At 43.8% G+C, this 25619-nt stretch overlaps 5 protein-coding genes across 6 annotated transcripts; 4 read left to right on the top strand and 1 right to left on the bottom strand.

Annotated features, from left to right (window-relative positions):
- Positions 1-3610: 3610 nt before the first annotated feature.
- On the top strand, positions 3611-4136 carry LOC117841943 (uncharacterized). The gene has a single exon (XM_034722267.2). The coding sequence runs from the start codon at positions 3666-3668 to the stop codon at positions 4092-4094; it is 429 nt and encodes a 142-aa protein (XP_034578158.1). The 5' UTR covers positions 3611-3665; the 3' UTR covers positions 4095-4136.
- A 1622-nt stretch (positions 4137-5758) lies between these two features.
- On the top strand, positions 5759-6480 carry LOC117846012 (uncharacterized). Its single transcript, XM_034727110.2, has one exon. It carries the CDS (start codon positions 5854-5856, stop codon positions 6280-6282), a length of 429 nt encoding a protein of 142 aa, XP_034583001.1. The 5' UTR covers positions 5759-5853; the 3' UTR covers positions 6283-6480.
- A 1273-nt stretch (positions 6481-7753) lies between these two features.
- Positions 7754-8410, top strand: LOC117846162 (uncharacterized). Its single transcript, XM_034727276.2, has one exon. The coding sequence runs from the start codon at positions 7818-7820 to the stop codon at positions 8247-8249; it is 432 nt and encodes a 143-aa protein (XP_034583167.1). The 5' UTR covers positions 7754-7817; the 3' UTR covers positions 8250-8410.
- A 3118-nt stretch (positions 8411-11528) lies between these two features.
- Positions 11529-12249, top strand: LOC117845944 (uncharacterized). The gene has a single exon (XM_034727026.2). The coding sequence runs from the start codon at positions 11628-11630 to the stop codon at positions 12054-12056; it is 429 nt and encodes a 142-aa protein (XP_034582917.1). The 5' UTR covers positions 11529-11627; the 3' UTR covers positions 12057-12249.
- A 7477-nt stretch (positions 12250-19726) lies between these two features.
- Positions 19727-24729, bottom strand: LOC117842768 (disease resistance protein PIK6-NP). Of its 2 annotated transcripts, XM_034723278.2 has the most exons (5): positions 24462-24729; positions 23865-23996; positions 22599-23650; positions 20171-22177; positions 19727-20042 (listed from the first exon to the last, which is right to left on the bottom strand). In XM_034723278.2, exon 3 carries the CDS (start codon positions 23426-23428, stop codon positions 22775-22777), a length of 654 nt encoding a protein of 217 aa, XP_034579169.2. In that variant the 5' UTR covers positions 23429-23650; positions 23865-23996; positions 24462-24729; the 3' UTR covers positions 19727-20042; positions 20171-22177; positions 22599-22774. The 2 variants fall into 2 exon arrangements, with proteins under 2 accessions (XP_034579169.2, XP_072148164.1); XM_072292063.1 differs by lacking the exon at positions 20171-22177.
- Positions 24730-25619: the final 890 nt, after the last annotated feature.

The following is a 25619-nucleotide window of genomic DNA, read 5'->3' on the forward strand; positions in this document are numbered from 1 at the left end:
ATTAGATTGGTGTATTGTTCTTAGTTGTACTTGTTTGTTTGTTTGTTTGTATGTTTGTGCCGGTGATTGCTTTGAGTAGAAGGATCGCTATTCGAAAAATTTGAAGGTTAAAAGTTTCAAGAGAGCAAGAGTTGAAGAGCAGTAAGAGTAACTTTTCTTTGGAGAAAGGCAAGTGTCCCTAACCATCCTTCTATCTATGCTTATTTTACAAGAATACCATGTATTACTTGGAACATGGAGAACCACCTAGGAAAATTGTGCAATCACAAGACTATATGGCTCTGGTCTTGTCTAATTAATTAGAGACTGTAGTTTAGGGTAAGCTTACCGAAATGGCAAGAGGGGGGGGGACTGAGTCATTGTATAGCCTGGTCCTCTTGGAAAGTGACCTTTGCTAAGACACTATGCCTATTAGGGAGGTTTATGCGTGCTAGACACCGACATCTTAGCGGGTTACCTCTTATTAGGGAATCTTTATAAAGGTCTCGTAGCGTCCCTATGCAATCACACCTTGGTAGTGTGATAAGTGCCTACTTTTGAAAAGCATGGTTGGGTCCAAAGTTCTTCTGAATTTTTACACAACTTGTAGTGAAAGTGTACAACCTCTGCAGAGTGTAAAACTGATATATCAGCCATGCTCACGGTCAAGAGTGGCCTAGACCCTCACATGATTAATAAGCTTGAAGATGGACTTAAATCGTTATTCTAGTTATTTCTTGTGGCTTTGCGGAGTACCAACCATAAGTGTACTCACCCTTGCTTACTACTGCTTAGAAGAGGAAGGTGTGTAAAGTTTTCTGAAGATGATGCTGAGTTCTAGGTGTACGCAGTCCCCAGTCGATTGCCTGTGAAGTTTGGAGCCTCCGTTTCTAGGGTTAAGGTATATATCTCTGTCAGACTCGTAAGTCTTTATTTATATTCCTTTACGTGATACTGTTGTTGTTATTCACTAATGATATCACTATATGTATAAAACTAGATCCTGTTATACATATAGGTAGCACTTGGTTTTGTTTTAAAATCGGGTGTGACACCTCCCCTCACGCATCAGCCCCTTCTCTCTCACCCCACGCTCACCCCTTCCCCACACGTAATTATTCACTCATCCCCCTCATCCGGCCTCTCACCCGTGCCTCTCTCTCTTCTTCTCCCCGTCGAATCCCCTCTCTCCCCTACACAAATCGATCCCCTTGCCGCCCCTGTCGTCGCCACCCCTCTCCTTTCCCCTCCGGTCGACCCTCACCTATTACATGTGGCGAGGAGCGGCGGAGACAAGAAGGGAGGGCGTGGCAAGGCGGTGAAGCGTCGGTAGGCGTGGTGGAGCATGGAGCGTGTGGATCTTGGAGTAGGGGCCACCTTGCCCTCAGATCCGGCAGCGGCGACAACCGACAGGCTGAGGAGCAGCGACGACGGCAACTGGTGGCGGTAGTTGAGCAGCATAAGTACGCCGCCTCCCTCCCTCCCTTCCTCCCTCTCTCTGGTCCAGGGCTGAGGTGTTGTGCAGCCGGGGCTCCGACGAGCGGCGGCGGTGTACGGCCGTGGCTCCGGCGCTCTGACGGACAGCGGCGGGGTGTGGTTGCTCAGTGCTCCGGCGAATGGCGACGGGGTGCGGTCGGGGCTCCGGCACTCGGGCGGACGGCGGCGGGGTGCGGCTGGGGCTCTAGTGCTCTGGCGGATGGCGACGGGGTGTGGCCGAGGGTCCGGTCGGCAGATTTTTTTTAATACCCCTTTAATACCGGTTATTTGACCAAGTACTAAAGACCCCCCTTTAGTACCGAAGTAGCAATATCGGTTGCACAACTTGTACTAAAGGGGGTCAGGAACCGGTACTTAAGGGGCTTTCCTCAGTAGTGGGTCACACAAATGAATTCAAATACAAATTTGAATTCAAACAACCAAAATCAATGCACCGGCATGAATGCAAGAATAAACTCCTATGATTCATTGACTTATTTTAAATGAAATTTAAATGCCTAATAATTTAACATCAACCATAGAAAACCTTCAATCCTTAAACACAAAGCAATTAATTTCTAGTAAATTCTAACAATTTTTATTAAGTTGCAAAAGTTTAAAAATTAGGGTGTTACATGGTATATGTGGGGCCAGGATATTTTGTAGTGCCATTATGGATTGACGGTATCAAATGTATTTGATTTTCCACTGTTTATAATAACACTAGATAAACTTTGTGTGCAGCATCCAATTGTGGAAGCCTCATTTTTTTCCGAGGAAAAGAGTGCCTTTTATTAGATCTCATAAACAAAGTTACATCTCATAAACAAAGTTACAATCATGAGCAATAATTTGCTCAATACACAATGAAGTACGCAAACGCGACATAGCTGTATGTCTGGTTCGCTTCACCAGTTGAGCAAGTTCGTGAGCGGTCCATTGCTACTTTGTTGCTTCAAATAATCATAAAAATGCAATATATGATTGAATTATTTATTGCTAATTTCATCTTTTATTTTTATGGAGACCATGAACCTTTGTAGCATAGTGCGTCAATCCCTTAGATATATCAATCAACTACGTACACAAAATATGTAAAAATAAGTGAATTCCTAAACAAAAAGTATTGTGTAGCGCTTGAGGGATCAAAATAATGAACATATTTTTTTTGAATTTAAGATTGCACGTGATCAATTCGATATTTGGTTGAGTTTCTTATTTCTTTTAAATTTCATTCGGTTCATCAATGCTATATATGCTTTTCTGAGCATAGTAGAAGGAGCCACCACATTTTCACTATTCTTTTGGATTAACATTTTTGGTACAGCTGCGCATGGGGCACGAATCTACGTAACAGATCCAATGGCTATGATAATTGGAGTTTATGTTTCTAATTTTTTGTAAGAATTTCTGTTTTTTCTCTAGGCATGTCGTTAAAATTAAGTGGAGGTTTCAAAAAAAATCTCCTATTACTAGTAATAGTAAGATAAGATGATCCTTGTAATGCCTACATTATTTTAATGTGGGTCAACATCTTGTTGGGTAAGATTGGTTGCATAAGCTGAAATTTGCTGAATTACCAGTGTATATCCTTCGCAGGTAATGGGACAGTGGCTCATTTGACGACCCAGAAACTTACAGCTCCATAAGATGATTTAGCAATGCAAGATCACGTCATCATAACTGGTTGGCTTGTAATATTATATTCTAAGTTTCTAACAATATAATTACAGTTCCATATCATACGGCATGGAATTTTTCACCTGGCTTCAGAGCAACCAAGGTGTCCAACGGTCTTCCCTAAAAAAAAATAAGAAAAGGAAAAAAGAAAGGTGTCCAACGGTCATCTCTGGCTGCCCAGTTATCTTGACTCGGTGTGGCATGCGAACTGTGTAAGATTTTTCTCTGTTGCTCTGAAGCACCGAAATAGTTGTGCGTATCTTGACTTCGTCAGTGACTTTGGCGTTAGAGTATGGCTACCTGTGCAGTTAAGCTATTGCCTACGAGGGTCCGGAGTCCTATTCCTTTGCCTCCGAATTCTAGCTGCCAGATCACCGTCTGTTGCAGAATTAAGAAGCACTTGAACAGGCCTTGGGATCTCTTATATAAACGTGCCTCCATTGTCTCATGTTTCATCACAACACGCTCAGCTCATTTGCATTTAGCACAGTACACTCCCAGGTTTGAATCACACTTCTAGCAAAGCTCCAATGGCGTCCCTAATAGAGACCCACCGCTCCGGCGCAGAGGTTGTTAGTGGAGATGCCATCTGCAGGAAGAAATCCGTCGACCTGCTGGAAGAGCTCGGCCTCCCAAAGGGTCTCCTGCCAATGGAGGACATCCAGGAGTTTGGGTACAACCGCACCACGGGGTTCATGTGGCTGGTGCAAAGGAAGAAGAAGGTGGAGCACACCTTCAAGAAGATCAAGCAGACCGTGTCCTATGCTGCCGAGGTGACAGCGTTCGCCGAGAAGGGCAAGCTGCGGAAGATCACCGGTGTCAAGACCAAGGAGCTGATGCTTTGGCTCAGTGTAGTTGAGGTCTATGTTCCCGAGGCCTCGCCGGAGAAGGTCACCTTCAAGACTGGCACTGGCCTCTCCGACAGCTTTGACGCCACTGCCTTTGCACTCGGGGAGTAAATATGGATGCTGAGTTTTATTAGTTTATTTAATCCTTACGAGGATTACCTGCAAGGATTGTCTTAATCGTTAGTGCCAAGTTCAATGGCTTGCGTGTAAGATGTTACAGCTCCATTGTCTTAATCAATAACATCTGCTTGCAATAAAAAACTGATGAAGTGAATACGATTTTCCCCTTTAAAAATATTTATACACAATGAGGCTTAGAAAATTAAAACATGGCAGAGGGCCATCGGCCAGTGGAATGCATTGTGCAACGGATTTATGAAGTCATACAAGAGTGAACAGAAGCAGTTCAGCTGTGTAGGAAAGCTTCCCCGGCGGAGGCACCATCACCCTGCCAGTGAACACAGTTGATGTAGCTAGCTTGGGCCAAGTTTCAAAGTTCAAATTTCAACATTAGTGCTGCCTGTTATCACTGTGTCCAGAAACTGTTGTCAGGTGCATGATCTTGTAATATTTCTTGATGAAATGAAATGTTCAGATAGGCTTACTCGGTCTACCGTTCATTTGCAAAACAAAAAAGTTGTTTATATACTCCATGGTTTATCTGCATACTATTATTATAGCTCAACATTTTGTTTTGCAAAATTGGTTCAGTAACCTGAAATGTGGTAAATTATTGTTGTGTATGTCCTTTGCAATCTGGTACTGTCTCATTCGGTAAGGTAGATACTTACAGCACCGTAAGATGATTTTGCAATGACTTTGATATTCACAGAAGTCATCGCATGTGTGTAATGTGATTTATGCATCTGGTTTTGCTTTTAAAACCGGGTGTGACAACTTGTATCTTGAAGTTTTATTGCAAACTGAATTCAGTTCATATGAATGTTATCCCTTATTACAAATGTCTCTCCAAATCTTGCCTATGTGGATGTTGAGTTTTATTAGTTTATTAATCCTTACGAGGATTACGTGCAAGGATTGTCTTAATCGTTTGTGCCAAGTTCAATGGCATGCCTGTAAGATGTTACTGGTCCATTGTCCTACTTAATCAATAACATCTGCTTGCAATGGAAAACTGATGAAGTGAATACGATTTTCTCCTCTTAAAAATATTTATACACAATGAGGCTTATGAAATTAAAACATGGCAGAGGGGCATGGGCTAGTGGAATGCATTGTGCAATGGATTTATAAAGTCAAACAAGAGTGAACAGAAGCATTCAGCTGTGTAGGAAACCTTCCTCGGCGGATGCAATCTGGTAGTGTCTCATTCGATAAACCTAGAAACTTACAGCACCGTAAGATCATTTTGCAACGAAGAAGGATCGCATCATCATAACTGGCTGTCTTCTAATATTCTAACAATATAATTACAATTCCATATGATACAGCATGGAGTTTTTCATGGTCATGTCTGATAGGCTGGTTATAGATTCTTGACTCGGTCGTCGTGGTTTGCTAACTGTAAGACTTGTTTCGTCCAGACAATGAAATAGCTGTGCTTCTCTTGACTTGGTCAGTGACTTTGTGCGTCAGAGTATGCTTGCTGGTAACAAAGTCAGCTGTGGCTACCCGTGCAGATGTGCTATTGCCTATGAGGGTCAGGAGTCTATTTCCTTGCTTTGCCTCTGAATCAGAGTCACCAGATTCCAGTCACTTTCCGAATAACACTGGAACAGGCCTTGAGACCTCTATATATACGTGCCTCTATTGCATCAAGTTTCATCACAACAAGTTGAACTCTTTTGCATATATAGGACACAATATATTCCCAGGTCAGCAACCTTTGCTAGCAATTAGCCATACTCCAATGGCATCCCAAATTGAGAGCCACCGCTCCAGTGCAGAGGTTGTCACTGGAGATGCCATCTGCAGGAAGAAGTCTGTCGAGCTGCTGGAAGAGCTCGGGCTCCCGAAGGGCCTCCTGCCAATGGAGGACATCCAGGAGTTTGGGTACAACCGCACCACGGGGTTCATGTGGCTGGTTCAAGGGAAGAAGAAGGTCGAGCACACGTTCAAGAAGATCAAACAGACCGTGTCCTACGCGGCTGAGGTGACGGCATATGCTGAGAAGGGCAAGCTGCGGAAGATCACCGGCGTCAAGACCAAGGAGCTGATGCTCTGGCTTAGTGTTGTTGAGGTCTATGTTCCCGAGGCCTCGCCGGACAAGGTCACCTTCAAGACCGGCACTGGCCTCTCGGATAGCTTTGATGCCACTGCCTTCGCGCATGGGGAGTAAACACGGAGTCAGTTGATTAACTAGAAATGATGCCGGTTCCATAATCGTACTATTCTACAGTGATGGTGCTAATCATGTATACGATGCTATGTCTTTCTTTCTTTTGTGTTGGAATGATGCCTATATAAGTGTGTCCTATTGCCGCTACGAGTTTGTATCTCGCAGTTTTTTTATGGCAAAATGAATTCAGTTAGTACAAAATTTGTTATCTCTTATTACAAACATCTCTTCAAATCTAGCCTATCTGGAAGTAACACTTGATCAATTTCATCCTTATCAGGTTTATGTCAGTCGTCGGAGGATATTTGTATAATTTCTTATGTTCTGTCACATATTACAGCATAGTGATGAGAGAATGCCACAAGTTACAACATTGTGGAAATGTGGTACTTTTTTTGAAAAGAAGGAAATGTGTTACTACCTTTGCAAGTGTAGAATGTTCAAGATCAACAGAATTATGCATTGTTAGATAATTGATGAAAACCATATTCCGGTCGATACATCGGAAGGTCTACAAAGTTGTTGATATCAAATAGACTGTCTACCATGCCATATCAGTTGGAATCTTGGCACCAACGCATGTATTTTCATAAGGTGTAATGAGTTGATTGCTTGTCACTGGTGTTAATCCAGACATCAGAACTGGAATCAAGTAATTTTTTTATAAGGGTCAAGGAAATTTTTGGTGAAATAAAAACACTTTATTCGCTTTTATGAAAAACAATTCTCATGTGCATCTGCTTGCAATCAAACTGATGAAATGAAAAAAATTATTCGCTTTTAAAAATATCTATAGACTAAGAAGCCTTACAAATTAAAAAATAGTGTATATGCTCCAAGTTGTTTTGTAAAATTGGTTGCATAACCTCAAATTTGCTAGACTATCGTGTTGTATGTCCTTTTCGGGCTTGCGGCCAATTTGGGACTGTAGCTCATCAGAGAACTAGAACGTTACACCATAAGATAAATTTGGAATCCAAGTTCTTGTCATCATAATTGGCTGACTTTTGTAACACGTGAATAAATTACGACTCCTTATAATGATACAGTATGGACGACAAGTCTGAAATTCTTTACTTGGTTTCAGAGCAGCCAAGGCGTCAGTCGGTCATCTCTGGCCGCCCAGTTATATACAGATTGTTGACTCGGTCCTAGTGTGCTAACTAACTACTTTTTTTATTTAAAGGTTGGTGTGCTAACTGTTTCCGTACTACAAGACTTGGGTCATTTGCACACTGCCAGTTATGCGTCTCTTGAGTTGGTCAGTGATTTTGTGCGTCAGAGTATGCGTGCTGGTCACAAGTCAGATATGGCTAGGGTCATGACTCATGAGCTCATTCCTTAGCCGTTGAATTCTAGTTTGCAGATTCCAGTTTGTTTCAAAATTAACTAGCACAGGGACAAGGCTTCAGACTTGAGACGTCTATATAAACTTGCCTCTTCAACATCTGTATCACCAGCTCATCACAACAAGCTTAACTCATTTGCATACACAACGAATTCCAATAATAGAACCACTTCACAGCAAAAGTGACATGGCGTCTCAGGCCATCGAGAGCAACCGTCCTGGCGCAGAGGTCTTCAATGGAGACGCCATCTGCAGGAAGAAATCCGTCGACCTGCTGGAAGAGCTCGGCCTCCCCAAGGGTCTCCTGCCAATGGAGGACATCCAGGAGTTTGGGTACAACCGCACCACGGGGTTCATGTGGCTGGTGCAAGGGAAGAAGAAGGTGGAGCACACCTTCAAGAAGATCAAGCAGACCGTGTCCTATGCTGCCGAGGTGACAGCGTTCGCCGAGAAGGGCAAGCTGCGGAAGATCACCGGTGTCAAGACCAAGGAGCTGATGCTTTGGCTCAGTGTAGTTGAGGTCTATGTTCCTGAGGCCTCGCCGGAGAAGGTCACCTTCAAGACTGGCACTGGCCTCTCCGACAGCTTTGACGCCACTGCCTTTGCACTCGGGGAGTAAATATGGATGCTGAGTTTTATTAGTTTATTTAATCCTTACGAGGATTACGTACGTGCAAGGATTGTCTTAATCGTTTGTGCCAAGTTCAATGGCTTGCCTGTAAGATGTTACTGCTCCATTGTCTGTCATAATCAATAACATCTGCTTGCAATGAAAGACTGATGAAGTGAATACGATTTTCCCCTTTTAAAAATATTTATACACAATAAGGCTTATGAAATTAAAACATGGCAGAGGACCATCGGCCAGTGGAATGCATTGTGCAATGGATTTATGAAGTCATACAGGAGTGAACAGAAGCATTCAGCTGTGTAGGAAAGCTTCCCCCGCGGAGGCACGATCATCATGCCAGTGAACACAGTTGATGTAGCCTGCTTGGGCCAAGTTTCAAAGTTCAAATTTTAACATTAGTGCTGCCTGTTATCACTGTCCGGTAACTGTTGTCAGGTGCATGATCTTGTAATATTTCTTTGGTGAAATGAAATGTTCAGATAGGCTTACTCAGTCTACCGTTCATTTGCAAAACAAAAAAGTTGTTTATATACTCCATGTTTATCTCCATACTATTATTATAGCTCAACATTTTGTTTTGCAAAATTGGTTCGGTAACCTGAAATTTGGTAAACTAGTCCATCAACTCGTGCTCCCGCACAGACTAATATTTTTAGAACCTATTGCATTTAAAAATTATATAGAAATTAAACTCCTAGCTAAGAATCAAACTTGTTTACCTACTACTCTCTTATTTTTCAATACTTCAACATAATACTTATATAGATATGTACCTATCTTTGTCCAGTTGTAGTTAATTTTTAATTAATAATTACTCTATGCACTTTTTCCATTTTGTAGCACACCTCCAATCCTCCATATATTATGTTTAGCATACAAATCAATATTTTTCATCTATTCCTCACAAACACGTATAAATGGTCTAAATGGTGGCACTCATCATGTGTATATACTTTAACTTAGTATTTTTATATTAACAATGACATAAATAGGTAATTTAGAGTTATATATTAGTTTACTTTTTGATATTTCTGTATGATGCACATGAAGATAATTGGATTAAGATTTAGGTGTTTATTTTAGGTTATTTTTAATAACGACATACGTGGGTAACATAGATAAAATGTTAGAATGACATTTTAAGTTATGCTTTATAATGATCTGTATTAGTAAATTGGATGAAGATTATGGGGTTACTTTAAATTATTTTTTATAATAGCTGAGCTCGGTAATTTAAATATAGGTTTAGAGCTTATTTTTGAATATTTTCACAATGACAGTGGTGGGTAACTTTTTTGAAAATATAATAGATCAATGGCTATGATTATTAGAGTTTATAGGATTGGTGTTTGATGTTTTTAATTTTTATGAGAATTTGTCTGTTTTTTCTAGCTTGTCTCGTGGGAACTAATGCGGAGTTTCCAATGGAAAAAAATGAGACTACATCGCTACAAAACTATTACCATAAGCTACCTCTTATTTGTTAAATATTAGAACATAATGCTTATGTAGATATATACTTAATATCTTCATCCAATTATGATAGATTTTAGTCAGTATTTACTCTATAATATTTTCATCCACATTTATAATCTTTAACTTTTCACTTTGCTTCGCAGGTATGCACTTGAATTTGTTTAATGAACCCTAAGTTTGAGACAAAATTTTAGCATAGAAATCTATATTCTCAACTTTATATCCTTATAAATGGTGACACGCATCATGTGTATAGACCTTAATTATTATATCGTATACCAATAGTGCAAGATATAGATGATTTAGAATCATATATTGTTGTATATTTTAATTAAGGTTATTTGATTCAAACATAGGGTTACTTTATGTTATTTTTAAAAATAGCATGTGTCGGTAATATAGATGCAAATTTAAGGGTTTATTTAAGTTTTTTAAATAATAGTGGTCGGCAATTCAGTTGCAAATGAGGGCGTTATTTTAAATATTATTTATAATGGCATAAGTGGGTAATTTTGATGAAGATTATGGGTTACTTTAGTTTATTTTATATACTGGTAGAGGTGGGTAATTTGTATATAGATTTAGGGGGTTACTTTAGACTATTATCATAATAGCATAGGTGGATAATTTTTTAGAAAATATGATAGATCCAATGGCTATGATGATTTGAATCTATCGATTGATGGTCGGATGTTTTGCTTTTTTGTGAGAATTTCTAGGATTTCTCTCTTTTTTAGAGTGTCCACCTAGGAATCCTAGGTGGCTTCATCTGGAGGCTTCAAAAGGAGCCTCCAATTAGTAATAGTAGGATTATTGTTGTGTATGTCCTTTGCAGGCAATCTGGTACTATCTCATTCCGTAATCTAGAAACTTACAGCACCGTAAGATGATTTTGCAATGACTTTGATATTCACTTAAGTTGTCGCCTGTGTAATTCGATCCTAATGCACATATGATTTATGCATCTGGTTTTGCTTTTAAAGCCGGGAGTGACAGCTTGTATCTTGAAGTTTTATTGCAAACTGAATTCAGTTCATATGAATGTTATCTCTTATTACAAATGTCTCTCCAAATCTTGCCTACGTGGATGTTGAGTTTATTAGTTTATTAATCCTTACGAGGATTACGTGCAAGGATTATCTTAATCGTTTGTGCCAAGTTCAATGGCTTGCCTGTAAGATGTTACTGCTCCATTGTCCTACTTAATCAATAATATCTTGTTGCAATGAAAAACTGTTGAAGTGAGTACAATTTTCCCCTTTTTAAAATATTTATACGCAATGAGGCTTACGAAATTAAAATATGGCAGTAGGAAAGCTTCCTCGGCGGAGGCAATTTGGTACTGTCTCATTCGGTAAACCTAGAAACTTACAGCACCGTAAGATCATTTTGCAATGATGAAAGATCGCATCATCATAACCGGCTGTCTTCTAATATTCTAACAATATGATTACAATTCCATACGATACAGCATGGAATTTTTAATGGTCACGTCTGATAGGCCTGTCATAGACTCTTGACTCGGTCGTCGTGGTTTGCTAACTGTAAGACTTGTTTCGTCTAGACAATGAAATAGTTGTTCTTCTCTTGACTTGGTCAGTGACTTTGTGCGTCAGAGTATGCTTGCTGGTAAAGTCAGCAGTGGCTACCTGTGCAGATGTGCTATTGCCTATGAGGGCAGGAGTACGTCTTTTTCCTTGCTTTGCCTCTGAATCAGAGTCACCAGGTTCCAGTCACTTTCCGAATAACACTGGAACAGGCCTTGAGACCTCTATATATACGTGCCTCTATTGCATCAAGTTTCATCACAACAAGTTGAACTCTTTTGCATATATAGGACACAATATATTCCCAGGTCAGCAACCTTTGCTAGCAATTAGCCATACTCCAATGGCATCCCAAATTGAGAGCCACCGCTCCAGTGCAGAGGTTGTCACTGGAGATGCCATCTGCAGGAAGAAGTCTGTCGAGCTGCTGGAAGAGCTCGGGCTCCCGAAGGGCCTCCTGCCAATGGAGGACATCCAGGAGTTTGGGTACAACCGCACCACGGGGTTCATGTGGCTGGTTCAAGGGAAGAAGAAGGTCGAGCACACGTTCAAGAAGATCAAACAGACCGTGTCCTACGCGGCTGAGGTGACGGCATATGCTGAGAAGGGCAAGCTGCGGAAGATCACCGGCGTCAAGACCAAGGAGCTGATGCTCTGGCTAAGCGTTGTTGAGGTCTATGTTCCCGAGGCCTCGCCGGACAAGGTCACATTCAAGACCGGCACTGGCCTCTCGGATAGCTTTGATGCCACTGCCTTCGCGCATGGGGAGTAAACACGGAGTCAGTTGATTAACTAGAAATGATGCCGGTTCCATAATCGTACTATTCTACGGTGATGGTGCTAATTATGTATACGATGCTATGTCTTTCTTTCTTTTGTGTTGGAATGATGCATATATAAGTGTGTCCTATTGCCCCTACGAGTTTGTATCTCGCAGTTTTTTTATGGCAAAATGAATTCAGTTAGTACAAAATTTGTTATCTCTTATTACAAACATCTCTTCAAATCTAGCCTATCTGGAAGTAACACTTGATCAATTTCATCCTTATCAGGTTTATGTCAGTCGTCGGAGGATATTTGTATAATTTCTTATGTTCTGTCACATATTACAGCATAGTGATGAGAGAATGCCACAAGTTACAACATTGTGGAAATGTGGTACTTTTTTTGAAAAGAAGGAAATGTGTTCCTACCTTGGCAAGTGCAGAATGTTCAATATCAACAGAATTGTGCAGTGTTAGATAATTGATGAAAACCATATTCGGGTCGATACATCGGAAGGTCTACAAAGTTGTTGATATCAAATATACTGTCTACCATGCCATATCAGTTGGAATCTTGGCACCAACGCATGTATTTTCATAAGGTGTAATGAGTTCATTGCTTGTCACTGGTGTTAATCCAGACATCAGAACTGGAATCAAGTAATTTTTTTATAATGGTCAAGGAAATTTTTGGTGAAATAAAAACACTTTATTTGCTTTTATGAAAAACAGTTCTCATGTGCATCCGCTTGCAATCAAACTGATGGAATGAAAAAAAATTATTTGCTTTTAAAAATATCTATAGACAAAGAAGCCTTGGCCCTGTAAAATGGGGCAGAGCTCAACTGAAAATAGCACTCTGTTAGATTTCAGCGTTAGCTCTGTTAACTTGGACAAAAATACCCCCAAATCGGTGGACAGATGAGAACGGGGGCCGGACGGGCGCCGGCGGAGGGCGCCCAGCTGTGGGTCCGTGGAGGGCGCCGACGGAGGGCTGCTTCTTACTAGCTCCTCATCTTTGCCTGGGGCCGCTTCCTCCCTTCACAGCCCGACATGGGACGCTGGCGGCAACGGGACAACCTGGAGCGCGCTCCCCGCCAAGGAGCTCCAGGGCCGCGTCCACCAGGCTTCATCACCGACAATACCGAGGATGCCAATACCGCACGCCGCATGCTCGGCTCTGCGTGCAAGGCCAGCGTTGGCACCCAAACCAACTCCGCGGAGGCTGTGGCGGAGGAGTAGTCCCACGGTGACAGGTGGTCGTGCCGTCATCACCCGCGCGGAGGCTGTGGCGGTCGAGGAGTCCCACGGCAAGGGCGGAGATGAGGCGGCGAAGTTCCGCTTAGGAGACCGGCTCGCCCGTGGCGGCGTCAATGAGCGCCGGGGCGTCGGGGCAGGCAGGAGGGCGGGGATGAGCATCGGGGCAGGCGCCATTGGCCAGATGAGAGGGAAAGGGGGCAGCGGGCGGGTGGCAAATGGGCAGCGGACAGAGGAGAGGGCCGACGAGCAGCGGACGATGGCAAATTGGTGGCGGACGGAGGAGAGGGAAGGCGGGAGCCGGGCGGGCGGGCGCTGGCAGAGGGTGGCCAACCGCGGGTCGGCCTCGAGGCCGCCCGCTGGGGAATTGTAGTGCGATGATGGATCAGCGGCGCCGCAAGAGTTGGGAAGGGCGGCGTCATAGTGCTGGGAGGGGCTGCGCCGTTGGTGGGAGTGAAGGGGAGGGTGACGTCCATGGGAGAGAAGGGGCGACGCCGTGACGGGCCTGTGCGAGGGAAGGGCAATGAGTCACGTGTGTAGGTGGATACTGGAGTCAACCGGTCCGCGTACCGATCAACTCCCGCGCCGTGCTGTGCTTTTTGCTAAAGAGCCCCCTTGCTTTGTGTTTTTTGCACCGCGGTCTAGTGTAGTTCAAAGATCTTTAGATTTAGGTCCTATTTCTTTTGCACATGGATCAGCTCCTTGTAGCACAGACCCAGCTCCTTCAGAACATGGCCAACACCATGGTGGTCATGCAGGCTTAGCTCAACAACAACAACAACAACAACAACAACAACAACAACAACAACAACAACAATAACAACAACAACCAGCAGCAGCCACCAAGAGACAAGCATCGGGAGTTTATGAGCCACAGGCCTTCGATATTCTCCCACTTTGCTGACCCGCTTTTGGCTGATGACTGGCTGAAGGCGGTGGAGAAAATCCTTACCATCACTCAGCGCACTAACAGGGAGAAGGTCCTGTATGCCTCAGGATGACTGGAAGGATCTGCTGCAGACTGGTGGGATGCTTACACCACCGCACATGTTGATGCCGATGCTATCACCTGGCAGGAGTTCAAGAACAGCTTCAGGAATCACCACATTTCTGTTGGTCTGATGAAGCTAAAGAAGGAGTTCCTTGCTCTCAAGCAAGGGATAATTTCCATGAGTGAGTACAGGTACAAATTCATCCAGTTGTCCTGTTATGCACCAGAAGACGTGGCTGATGATGACAAGAAGTAGGAGTTGTTTCTGAAGGGACTGATTAGACCACTCCAGTATCAGCTGATATCCCACACCTTCCCATCCTTCCAGAAGATGTTGGACAAGGCTATTGGCTTGGAGCACAAGCGCAGCGAGCTGGGTGAGATGAAGAGGAAGTTCATCTCACGAGGACAATCTGGGAGCAACACCTGCCCCCACTTCGCTCCACCGCAGGGGACGCGACTCCACCTCATGGGCCCGAGTGGAAACTATTGGCAGCATCTGCTCCAGCACCCCATTCAACAAATCCAGCATCAAGTTCAACAGACTCTGTGCACCAACTTCGCACAAAACTCGGAAGTGCAAGTGGTGCAACACAGAAGAACTTGAAACATGAAGAGTGGCGCACTATCATGATGTATGTATTGACCAACCTATCCGAGGTGGAGACGTACATACTGTAAGTTCTCAACAAACTTGTTTGTTCTCAATTAGTCACTATTCTGCGTCCAACTCGTATGTTTCTCATTGGTACAAGGAATTCCATCGTCACTTCTGGCATAATTCAAGGGAACCTACCCCGCACGAAGCGGAGACTCTTCTCAGAGAGGGTGCAGGAAATGGAATGCCCGATTTCATTTCTTGGTTCAAACATAAGGTACAGTCCAATTTAGCTCGTACTTAGTTTGATATTACAAGTTGCTCGTACATGCGAATAATATAACGAACCACCCTACTTCAACTTGCAGGGCCAAACTGATGCGTCTATGAATGTCGAGTTGAGACAGGTTGCTGATGGCTGTGCCTATAGGGTCGGATCGTTTACCGGTTATGACGTAAATGGATATCGCTTTCACACAACAAGCCATGAGCAGAGTCGGCCTAATCGAAGAACCACAAATACCGGAGTTTTTACGCCAGGCTTTGATGGTGTCGAGTAGTAAGGAAGAATTGAAGAAATATATGAACTAACTTTTCATGGTTGCAAAGTTCTTAATCTAGTCATATTCAAATGCCATTGGTTTGATCCATCAGTCATGAGACGGGCCCCTAATCTTGGGTTAGTCGAAATTTGGCAATCATCGGTCTTACAAGGAGACGATGTCTATATTGTGGCTCAACAGTTCATGCAAGTTTATTATTTGCCATACCCGTGCCAAACTGACAACCGTCTGAAGGGTTGGGATGTTGTGTACAAGGTATCACCACACGGTAAACTACCTGTACCAAACAATGAAGATTACAACATTGACCCCAACACATATGACCGAGATTTTTTTCAAGAAGATGGGCTCGAAGGGATTTTTGAGATTGACTTAACCGAAGCTTTCGAAATGGATGTAGACAATGAAAGGGTTGCTGATGATGATGTTGGAGATGAGGTTCATAATATGAAGGAGTTAGAATTACTTCAGCGATTACAGTTAGGATAGGACATTGATGACGATATTCCTCCTTCGGAGCACTGGAATGATTTTATTGACACGCGTGCCAGTGATGATGAGACTTATTATCCAGCTAATCCCGATCATGATGATTATTTCTAATACATGTATGGACCGTACTAATTTATTTATTATTTGTCATACTATGTTATTTTTCAAAGTATGTTTTGTTTATCTGTGCTGATTGGTTTACTCTTTGTAATTGCATGTGATTGAACAATGGTGGGCGGTGCGAGGAAGATCGCAGCGCTTTACGAAAAATTGAAAGCTGCAGCTTCAGGGTCAGGTACAAGGTCAGACGCATCGAGGGGTCGAGGGAGGTGTCGAGGCAGGGGTGGAGGCAGGGGTGACCCAATGGTCGAGGAAACAGAGTAGGCACAGGTCCTGGGTAGCGGCAGGGGTCGAGGCAGGGGTGGAGGCAGGGGTGACCCAATGGTTGAGGAAACAGAGGAGGCACAAGTCCTAGGTAGCGGCAGGGGTCGAGGCAGGGGTGGAGGCAGGGGTGACCCAATGGTCGAGGAAACAGAGGATGCACAGGTCCTGGGTAGCGGCAGGGGTCGAGGCAGGCATCGAGGAAAGGGTAAAGGGGTGAGAGCCCCGTCGCTTGTACCTTCGCCCCGGTCGTCTGAGGAGGAGGAGATACCTTCCGCGCACGCCTCTAGTGACGAGGCGGAGGTACAGAAGGAGCAGGAGCAGGAGCAGGAGCAGGAGAGGGAGGAAGGGGAGGAGGTAGGGGATTTGCAGTCCAAGATCTGGTTGCGAGGTCCCTTTTCCCTCCCGAGGCGACCGATCCCTCTTCATAGATGCCCACTGATTCAACCAACTGGGGCAAAGTAAATTCCTTTACATATTCTTAGTACTTTTGATATGTTGAAAATTACAATAGAAACTAATAATTTATATTAATCACTTGTGCAGGAGTTGGATTAAGCTCAGTGGGGGTGGCCACAACCACAAGGTCAACGGCATATTTGGTCTTTTGTGTAGGCTACACTTCCCTGGTCTAGTGGTCTTAGCCGGATAGGAGGAGCCGGCCTACACATGGGACCACTACGTCGCCGCCGCCGACATTGGTGATTGTGACCATAGGACATTCGCGAACAAGGCGGAGCGGGTGAAGGCCGAGCTGTGGGTAAGTATTTGCAGCACTACATTGGTTAATACATCAGCTTCGCTGGACATTCTTGAAATAATAATTGTATACAATGTGTCTATACGCAGTACTTCTATAGATGCCAGGAGGGATTCGAGGCTAGGGCGGCCTCCATCACTGAACAAGCCGCCAAGAAGCTCGTCAAGGACATGCACTACGAGGCGCGGGTTCAGGCCATCATTGACTTCTATGCTGAATTTAGAAGGATGAAGGTCAAAAAAGAAGAGGCAAGGACAATGAACCTAACCAAGGAAGAATTCATGGCGGTACGTACACAAAGTTAATATTTACTATTTCTAAGATTAATTACGCTTAATTTCTTTTGTTATATGTCACACACTTGATGATGTAGGTGCCTCCATGGTGGTGCCGAGCCTATACTCGGTGCTGGGAACAAATGGTGGAGGTGTGGTTGCAGCCCGGGTGGTTGGAGAACCACCTTGCTTGCCAGGAGCGGCGTCTGCAGATGCCATATGCATCACACCATCAAGGCAGCCTGAGCCTTGATGAATACAAGGAAAAATGGGTACACGAATTCATTTCTTTATTCTCACACTCAATACTGCATACTTTCTAATCCTTTTGCATTTTTGCCGCAGACATCATCACATGATGGCTAGGAGTGCTCCCGGTTCAAGGCAGGGTTATGTCCAAAAGGGTAAGGCGACGGTCGACATCGACTTCAACCCGGAGGACCCGCCCGAGGCGTACAACCATGCAAGCATCCACAGCCACGTCACCGAGTACACATCAATGGCAAGGGAGGTTCATAGGCCAGAGTTCGATCCGAGCTCTCAGGATATTGATGCAGAAATTTTGGATGAGGGTGGGAGGAGGCAAGAAGCATGGCCGGTATTGGATTGGAGATAGTGTGATCGACACTGCCAGTACTCCCAGTCTCTCCCAGATCCGAGCAAGGAGCACGGACTCTAGCCCCGCGATACGGGCACGGCCGAACACTGCACAGTTACAGATGCAGGCTCTGCAGGTTATTTCTGTTTGTTTCATCTTTCATTGATTTTTACGTACCTTTTGCTTTGCAATAAGACATTGGGATGAAATATTGTAGGCCCAGGTGGAAGTAGAACGGAAGTGACGGGAGGACCTAGAGGCGAGGATCGAGGCGGATCGGCAGATAGAAAGGTAGAGGACGGAGTCGATGTTCCATTACATGCAGAGTGTTTTTCAGAGTTTAGGTCAAACTCCACCACCTGTGCCACCGAACCTATTCGCGCCACCTCCACCTCCTGCAACTACTCCTGTGAGTCACTCTCAACCTTACAATCAATCTAGAATTAAACTAGAAACTACAGGCACTAGAAACTTACACTAGAAAAGTAAGTAATGAAATCTCTTTAACTTTGTGCAGAATCAATCGGCAGCATCAAATGCAAAATCATCTTGGGGCCAATGGCCACCTACACATCCTCCTCAGTGACTTGTTTGAACGGCTATTGTGTTAAGCAAACTTGTGAATTACTTGTTTAGACTAGAACCTATATGTACTTCTGAATGTTATTTGTGTGCTTGTGATGCTTGTGATGATTGTATATGCCTATGATGCAATTTATATGCCTGTGATGCTTCTGTGGTTGTTTTTTGAGAGGGGTCCATTATATGTAACGAATCTGTTTTACAGGAGGGAGGCCAATTTCTATTAATCTGTGACTACTTTGCCAAGTGTATCGACATAACACTCGGCAAACGCGCCATAAAAAGCTGGCGGAAGCTTCTTCTTTGCCGAGTGCCACGAAACCGACACTCGGCAAACACTAAATGTTCGCCGAGTGTCATGAATATGACACTCGGCAAAATTTAGAAACTTCGCCAAGTGTTTGTGAAAAGGCACTCGGCAAAATTTAGAATCTTCGCCGAGTGTCGGGACGGAGGCACTCAGCAAAACATAAAATTTTGCTGAGTGTTCTTCCGATTGGCACTCGGCAAAGGCGCCGTTACTGTGACAGTCCGTCAACGCCTTTTTGCCGAGTGTTTTGTTTTGCCGAGTGTTTTTTGGCACTCGGCAAAGCGTTTGCCGAGTGCCCGACGTTTGACACTCGGCAAATCCACTGTTTGCCGAGGCAAACTTCGCCGAGTCCAGTTCGTCGAGTGTTACACTCGGCAAACTCTTTGCCGAGTGCTTTTGGGCCTTCGCCGAGTGCTTGGGGCACTCGGCAAACTTCCTGTTTCCGGTAGTGAGTTCTTCATTTTGTGCAAGGGATCTCATCTCTTAGGTTTGTTATCCCAATCATTGCTGGAAAGTTTGCTTGGGTTTCTCTGTTAAGCTGACAACCCTGTATCATTCTACTCTCTGTACTCCTCAACCTCGGGCTTGCACTGAAACCTTATAATGGTTGATGCATATGGTTCCTCTCATGTAAAAGCTTATGTGCTCGAGAAAATGAGCATTTGAATTAAAACATCACAATTCCATATTAATCCTGCTCAGTTGCCAAAACCTCCTGCAGGGCTGCTATCCAGGAAAATTAAACCAATGACAAATAATTCACTAAATCTCATGAAAATCTTTTTCTTCGATTATTACGAGAACTCAACTCATAGCGTTAACTCAAGGGGCTTTGAAAGACGCCTTCAGCAGTGAGCAAAGACAAAGCAGGTGTGCAACTAAATTCTCAAATAAATGTCTTCATAAGTTGGTTACAATGAAGGCAGCCCAAAAGGTTTGTCTGCAAGGAGCAGAACATAACAGATGGGGCTGGCGGAGCAAATAATGGATGTCATTTCTTATTCAAGAACAACAAAAGTGGAGCAGCTAAACAACTTTCATAAGTAGATTATGAATAATGAAAGGCTGCAGATAGTACGGATGAAATTGAACACGCTGTCATGACCAAACACATGTTGGTGGCTTCATGTCTCCTCACTGGTAAACAAGACTCGACGGACGAACTGAAAGACCAGTCGACAAGGATCCTGCTTTGTTCACCAAAAAGAACAGTAACTAGTTACTATCTACTATCAAGGGAGCATGTAAAGGAAGGAAGAGAAAAACTTAAATAAATCTAGAAAACTGTGTGGCTTAGGAACAATTATTGTATTACCTTGCTATCGTGAAGCTAATTCTCATCATTAATTTTTCCAACCCTTTTAGTGAAATAGCTACTTTTTCCAACCCTTTTAGTGAAATAGCAATCGTCCAGAAAGTTTGTATTGAAGATTAGTGTGGGACGATTGGGATGTGTGTCAAGTAAACTCCGGGTTTTGGCCTCCACATCTTCGACGGCTCCTCTATGGTCACACCAAGCATTGATACCCACATCGACCATGATGAGGCTGGCGAGGTGCTGGATGCCGAGATCGCTGTAACTATTCGTGGTGAAGGCAAGTCTAATTTTGAGGTGCTTCAGGTTAGGCATACCACCAGGCATAAACAGAATTTGGTTTAGTTCGCCGACCCTGAATGATTTGAGACGCTGGAATTCGTGTCCTCGGATGGTGAAAGGACCTGCATGTGTGTCTGCAAGATACAGTATAAGAGTCTCAAGAGCCGGCATGCCTCCAAGCACTCGCAAATCTTCTGGAGTGAATCGTTTAGTTTCGAGTTGTAACACCTCGAGATTAACAAGTAAGCCCATCCAGATAGGGAGATTGCTAATGGTTGAAATGACAAATGTCTGGAGGCTTTGCAGAGCAGGGAACGAGGAATCCATGGGGATAGCGTTCGAACCAATCCTCATATTTATATCAACACCTACAAGTTTATGACTGCACAGTGCACGTAGTGAAGATGTTAAAATCTCCCATGCGCTACCTTCATAATTGTCATCACAAATGGCTTCAAACATTCTCAGGTTGGTAAGCTGGCCTAGCTCTTTTAGAAAGCTGAGTGGCTGCCTGTGGATCGAGAGAAGTGTTAGTTGTTCCAATCGTTTCATCTTGCTGAAGCCTTCTGCTGGGAACTTGACTTTCGGACTGACGAAAAGACGTGCCAGCTTTTCAAGATGAACAATAGTTGATGGCAATTTTTCCACTTGAGTCAGACTTATATCTAATGTTTCTAAATTCTGGACTTTTCCAATTCCAGCAGGGAGCTCGCTGACACCTGTTCCTTTAATGTTCAAATACCGCAACTGAAGTAACACCTCTACATTTGCAAGGTGCACATTTGTCAATGGCAAACGGTCTTCCAGGTCTAACACACGTACAACTTCAAATTCCGTAAGAGAAAACAATTCTTTGCAGTCCACAAAGCATGCAAGTGACCGGACATAAGGCTTAATATACTTTATCCATGAAACTACATTCTCTTGGTAGCTATTATGGAGAGATAGGCGACGAACCTTGCTATGGAGAGAAGTTGGGAGCCCAGATGGGTCCGACAAAGTAAGAAAGTTCTCCTCAATTGATTTGGACACAAGGAAATTAAGGATGACATCGTGAACTCTACAGCTCACCACCACACCTCTTACCTCATGCAATGGTTGGATTAAGCTCCGGTTTATCAGATCATTGAAATACCTTAGCCCTGCTTCATATAGACTCTCTCCTGGTTCTGCATTAACAAATCCTTCTGCAATCCATCTGCCTATTAAACGATCGCTTTCGATTATGCAATCTTCTGGAAATGCACTCAAGTCCAATAGGCAAGTCCTCAGATGGTGTGGGAGATTAAAGTAACTGAGTGATAACACTGATTGCATGGTCTCAACAGCTTTATTTCCAGTAAGTGGTGAACTTATAGATTCTTTCACCTTGTTCCAGTGATCAGCAGATTGTGGTACATCAACTGCCAAGAAGCTGGATATCGAAATTATTGCAAGTGGTATGCCATCACACTTTTCCAGTATATCTTCAAGCTCTTTCCAACTCATGAGGACACTTATCTTCGGAGTCAAAAATTCTTTTGAAAAACAACCTTCTAGAGTCGTTGTCGTCTAGAGGTCTCATATCATAAACACGACCACCGTGAGAAAAACAACATGACTCGGCCACATCTTTCAGACGTGTTGTCACAATTATTATGCTACCAAGGCTAGTTCTGACCAATGCTTGTCCAATGATTCTTCCATGGATCGGAGTGCCATATATCATCCACTACAACAATGTACCTGCCATAATATGTGATTCTAATTTGATAAACTAGATGTTGTAAGGGAAAAACTATGCATGTAATGCTTCATTCTTGATTTTGATAAACTATATGAATCTTTTTAAGAGAGTCGGAAGATTGATTCTTATGCATCTCAAATTGGCTTGAAACAACATGCTTTTAAGCTCATAAAGATTGTAGTGTCCTTTAGATAAAAACAACATGCTTATATATTCTACTTATTTTATTTTTTGGTTTGCCAATTGACTGAGCATGTTTGTTATGAAGCGGGTGAATCAGATCCTAGTTGCATATATTAGGTTGTATATTAGGAGGACCATGCCAACAGATCAGAGCCATTCATAATAAAGGTGAGCCCAGTCATCACTATAGATAATGGAAGATATATAGGGACATAGGGTTGAAATAAAGCAACACACCTTTTGTACTGGAGTCGCTCTCGGAGCTTGTTGACGAGAAGGACCTCATCATCCGCCATGCTTGGGGTTGCTCCAACTTGAGAACAAATCTTCATCAGTATATCCTTAATGTTAGGGTTCTGAGACACCGATATAAAGGCTTTGCACTCAAAATGGCCTTGAATTTTTTGGTACACCTAATTGGCAAGAGTGGTCTTGCCCAAGCCTGCACACCCAACGATGGACAGAGTCCTGACTTGCTGCGAGGGCACCTCTCCCTCTCGAGGCATCAACAAGCGGATGATCTCATCCATGGGTCCATCGAGTCCGACAAGATTCTTCGTCTCCTCCCAAAGCGCGCACATCCGGAGGTCAACCTTATTACGAGAAGGATCGGAGCTTGATCCGATGAGGCCATCAAGCTTGTATCTCTTTTGTCGATCGCTCTCCTCAATGACACGAGCCTTGAGCTCTTGTATCTGGTGAGCGATCTGAAAAGACACTCTGATTTTCTTGAGCTTCCGTGCCAGCTGCTTGGTGCCGATGAACCCGCCTTTGCTGGCATCACCGCCGGCATGACAGAACCGGGCCACAGAGAGATCGATGCAATCCTCGACGTCGTAGGCCAGCTCCCGCACCCTGTCCCGCCACCCCTTGTTGAGGGCGTCGAGCTCCTGGATGTCTGCCATCACATACAATAGGTCATTCATGACGCTGAGCTCTGACCTGAGGAACTCGATATCCTTGGGAACCCCCTTGGCAAGCTTGTACTTCTCATGGAGCAGCTCCGCTAGCTTTGCGAGGACGGAGCTCATCGCTCCGGTCACCGCGCTCACTATGGCTCGCTCCATGGTACATGAACGGAGGTGGATCGAGGGTTGTTGTGTCTAGACCTCAAGAGGTTGACAGATACTGTGAATTAATTGAATAAGTCTAGGAAAAACAAAAAAATTGTAAAAGAGAGGAGATGGGACCCATGATGATTGCAACCCGAGCTGACTTTAGATGCCACCCACCACCACCACCACCAGCAGGGATTATCTTTTAGAAGCAGAGGCTTGAGAGTGGTTTTGCTGTTGAGGGATGCCATTGAAAGCAACAAAACAAATTAGGCCGCTCCAACGTGCAACAAAACAAATGCTCAGCATCATCAACCCGAGTTCATTTAATAAATGAAGCACAAGTAGAAATAAAGCTACATTCACACGTGAAAGCAATCATGGTTCAACCCAATGAACCTACCCATTCATCCAAAACTTACAAAGAGAAGACAACTGAAGTACTTACTCTGCTAAACTAATTCGCCGAGGTGACATTTTTGGTTCAGATGAAACCTTGTGCTTGTTGAATGAACTTGACGAAAAAGTCCGCTTCACTGGCCAGTTTGTTTTAGCTTCAGCATGGGAGCAGGGAACTATGCTGAAGTAGCTTGTAGCCAGGGCAGGATCAGAAGTCAGAAACACACTTGCAATAGATATTTCTTTCCCTAGATTAGGCAGGATAATACTGATATAATCTTTGTTACACTTACGATACTTTTATGATTATGATTTTGCATCATGACATAGTAAGCAATTAATTGTAACATAACATGTAAGTCATCTTCTCCTAGCTAATAAAACAATATATGCATGCCTTATATTTTGGGATGCAAAGAAAATTTAGTACCAATGAAATCAATGATTATTGGGAGCATCCATGCATGCCTGTAGTATGAAGACCAACTACATCTATGGAAAATTTAACAAATTCGAATTTTCAGCAAATTAATTCCATGGAGAAAAGAGGAATTTCAGTAAGGCCGAACAGACTGGAGAAAAGAGGAAACCGGATCCATGATTAATTCCACCGAAAACTAGAAGATGAACTGGAGATTGTACGTACTATCGACGCAGTGCGTGTGACCGGGGCAAGAAGGTGGCATGTCGCCCCGGAGGAGAGCTTCTGAATCAACAAGCGGCGGCCGGCCATCTCGGCTTCAATTTCTTCCCGAAATTTCTAGCAAACCTTGGACAGATGGATGATGGATCTCGTCTTCTCAGTAGAGGAGGTGGCCGGAGTTGGGCTCGGAATGGCTTAGTGGAGTTGGGCTCGGAAAGGGCTTGGGCTTCGGTGCGGTTGGGCCTGTGTCTTACCCTTTTTAATTGTTGTTGTCCTTCAACAGCGACGGCGGCAGCAGCGATGAATTCCAATCGATCAGCGATGGTCGACGTCGTTTCGGCTGCTGCGGAAGAGGGTCCAGTGCCGGCGACGGGCAAGACAATGGTAGCAGAGGTGGACCCAGAAGAAGAATTGCCGGCGATGAATTGTTGTCGTCGCTGCTGAACCCCCTTCTTAACTTAGTATAGTGTAAATTTACTTGCAGCTTAACTTAGTTTTGAATATACTTGCAGCAAAGATCCCTAACATGCGTTTCACGTACAAGAAGCCTAAGCTGCCTCATTCTCCTGTGCCAACTGCTACCCTGCAGATCTTTTCACTCAAAGTCGCAAAGATACGGGGAGGTTTACAGTGGCCGCTCCATGTGTTTGGCAAGGTTGCTGTACGCGACGCAGTTGATCGCAATCGCAATATGATCTTTCACCGTCCAAGAGAGAGCTGCCAATTAATCCTTACCCAAGAGGTTTGTATTATTACTAACTATTCACCGCTTTGATCGGTGCTTCTTGCTTTCCTGCCCCTCCTAAGTGTTACCGGTTATTCCCTGCTTGACGAAGCAATCGTAGTTTTGACTCCTGCAGACAGCTGCTCAGCTACGGCACCTTCTTCAGGCACCGGGTGAAGCTCATAGGTGCCGTCGGCGAGATTCAGCTCTACACGAAATGCAATGCAAGGATAAGACACTTAGATCGTGATTTCAACAGTATTTGCAAGGATTTAAACTCAAACTGTAGCAAAACTACAGGAAAAGGTGTGAAACCCACTTTATTGGATTCTACTTAGAACGAGGATTCCAACCAAAGTAATTTCACATTTTTTTGATTTTTCCTCGATTTAAGATGTAAGTTCCAAGTTTCTGTCGATTAAAAATGAGTTAAAAGA

The sequence above is a fragment of the Setaria viridis genome, chromosome 2 (assembly GCF_005286985.2).
Source record: "Setaria viridis chromosome 2, Setaria_viridis_v4.0, whole genome shotgun sequence".
Lineage (NCBI taxonomy): Eukaryota > Viridiplantae > Streptophyta > Magnoliopsida > Poales > Poaceae > Setaria > Setaria viridis.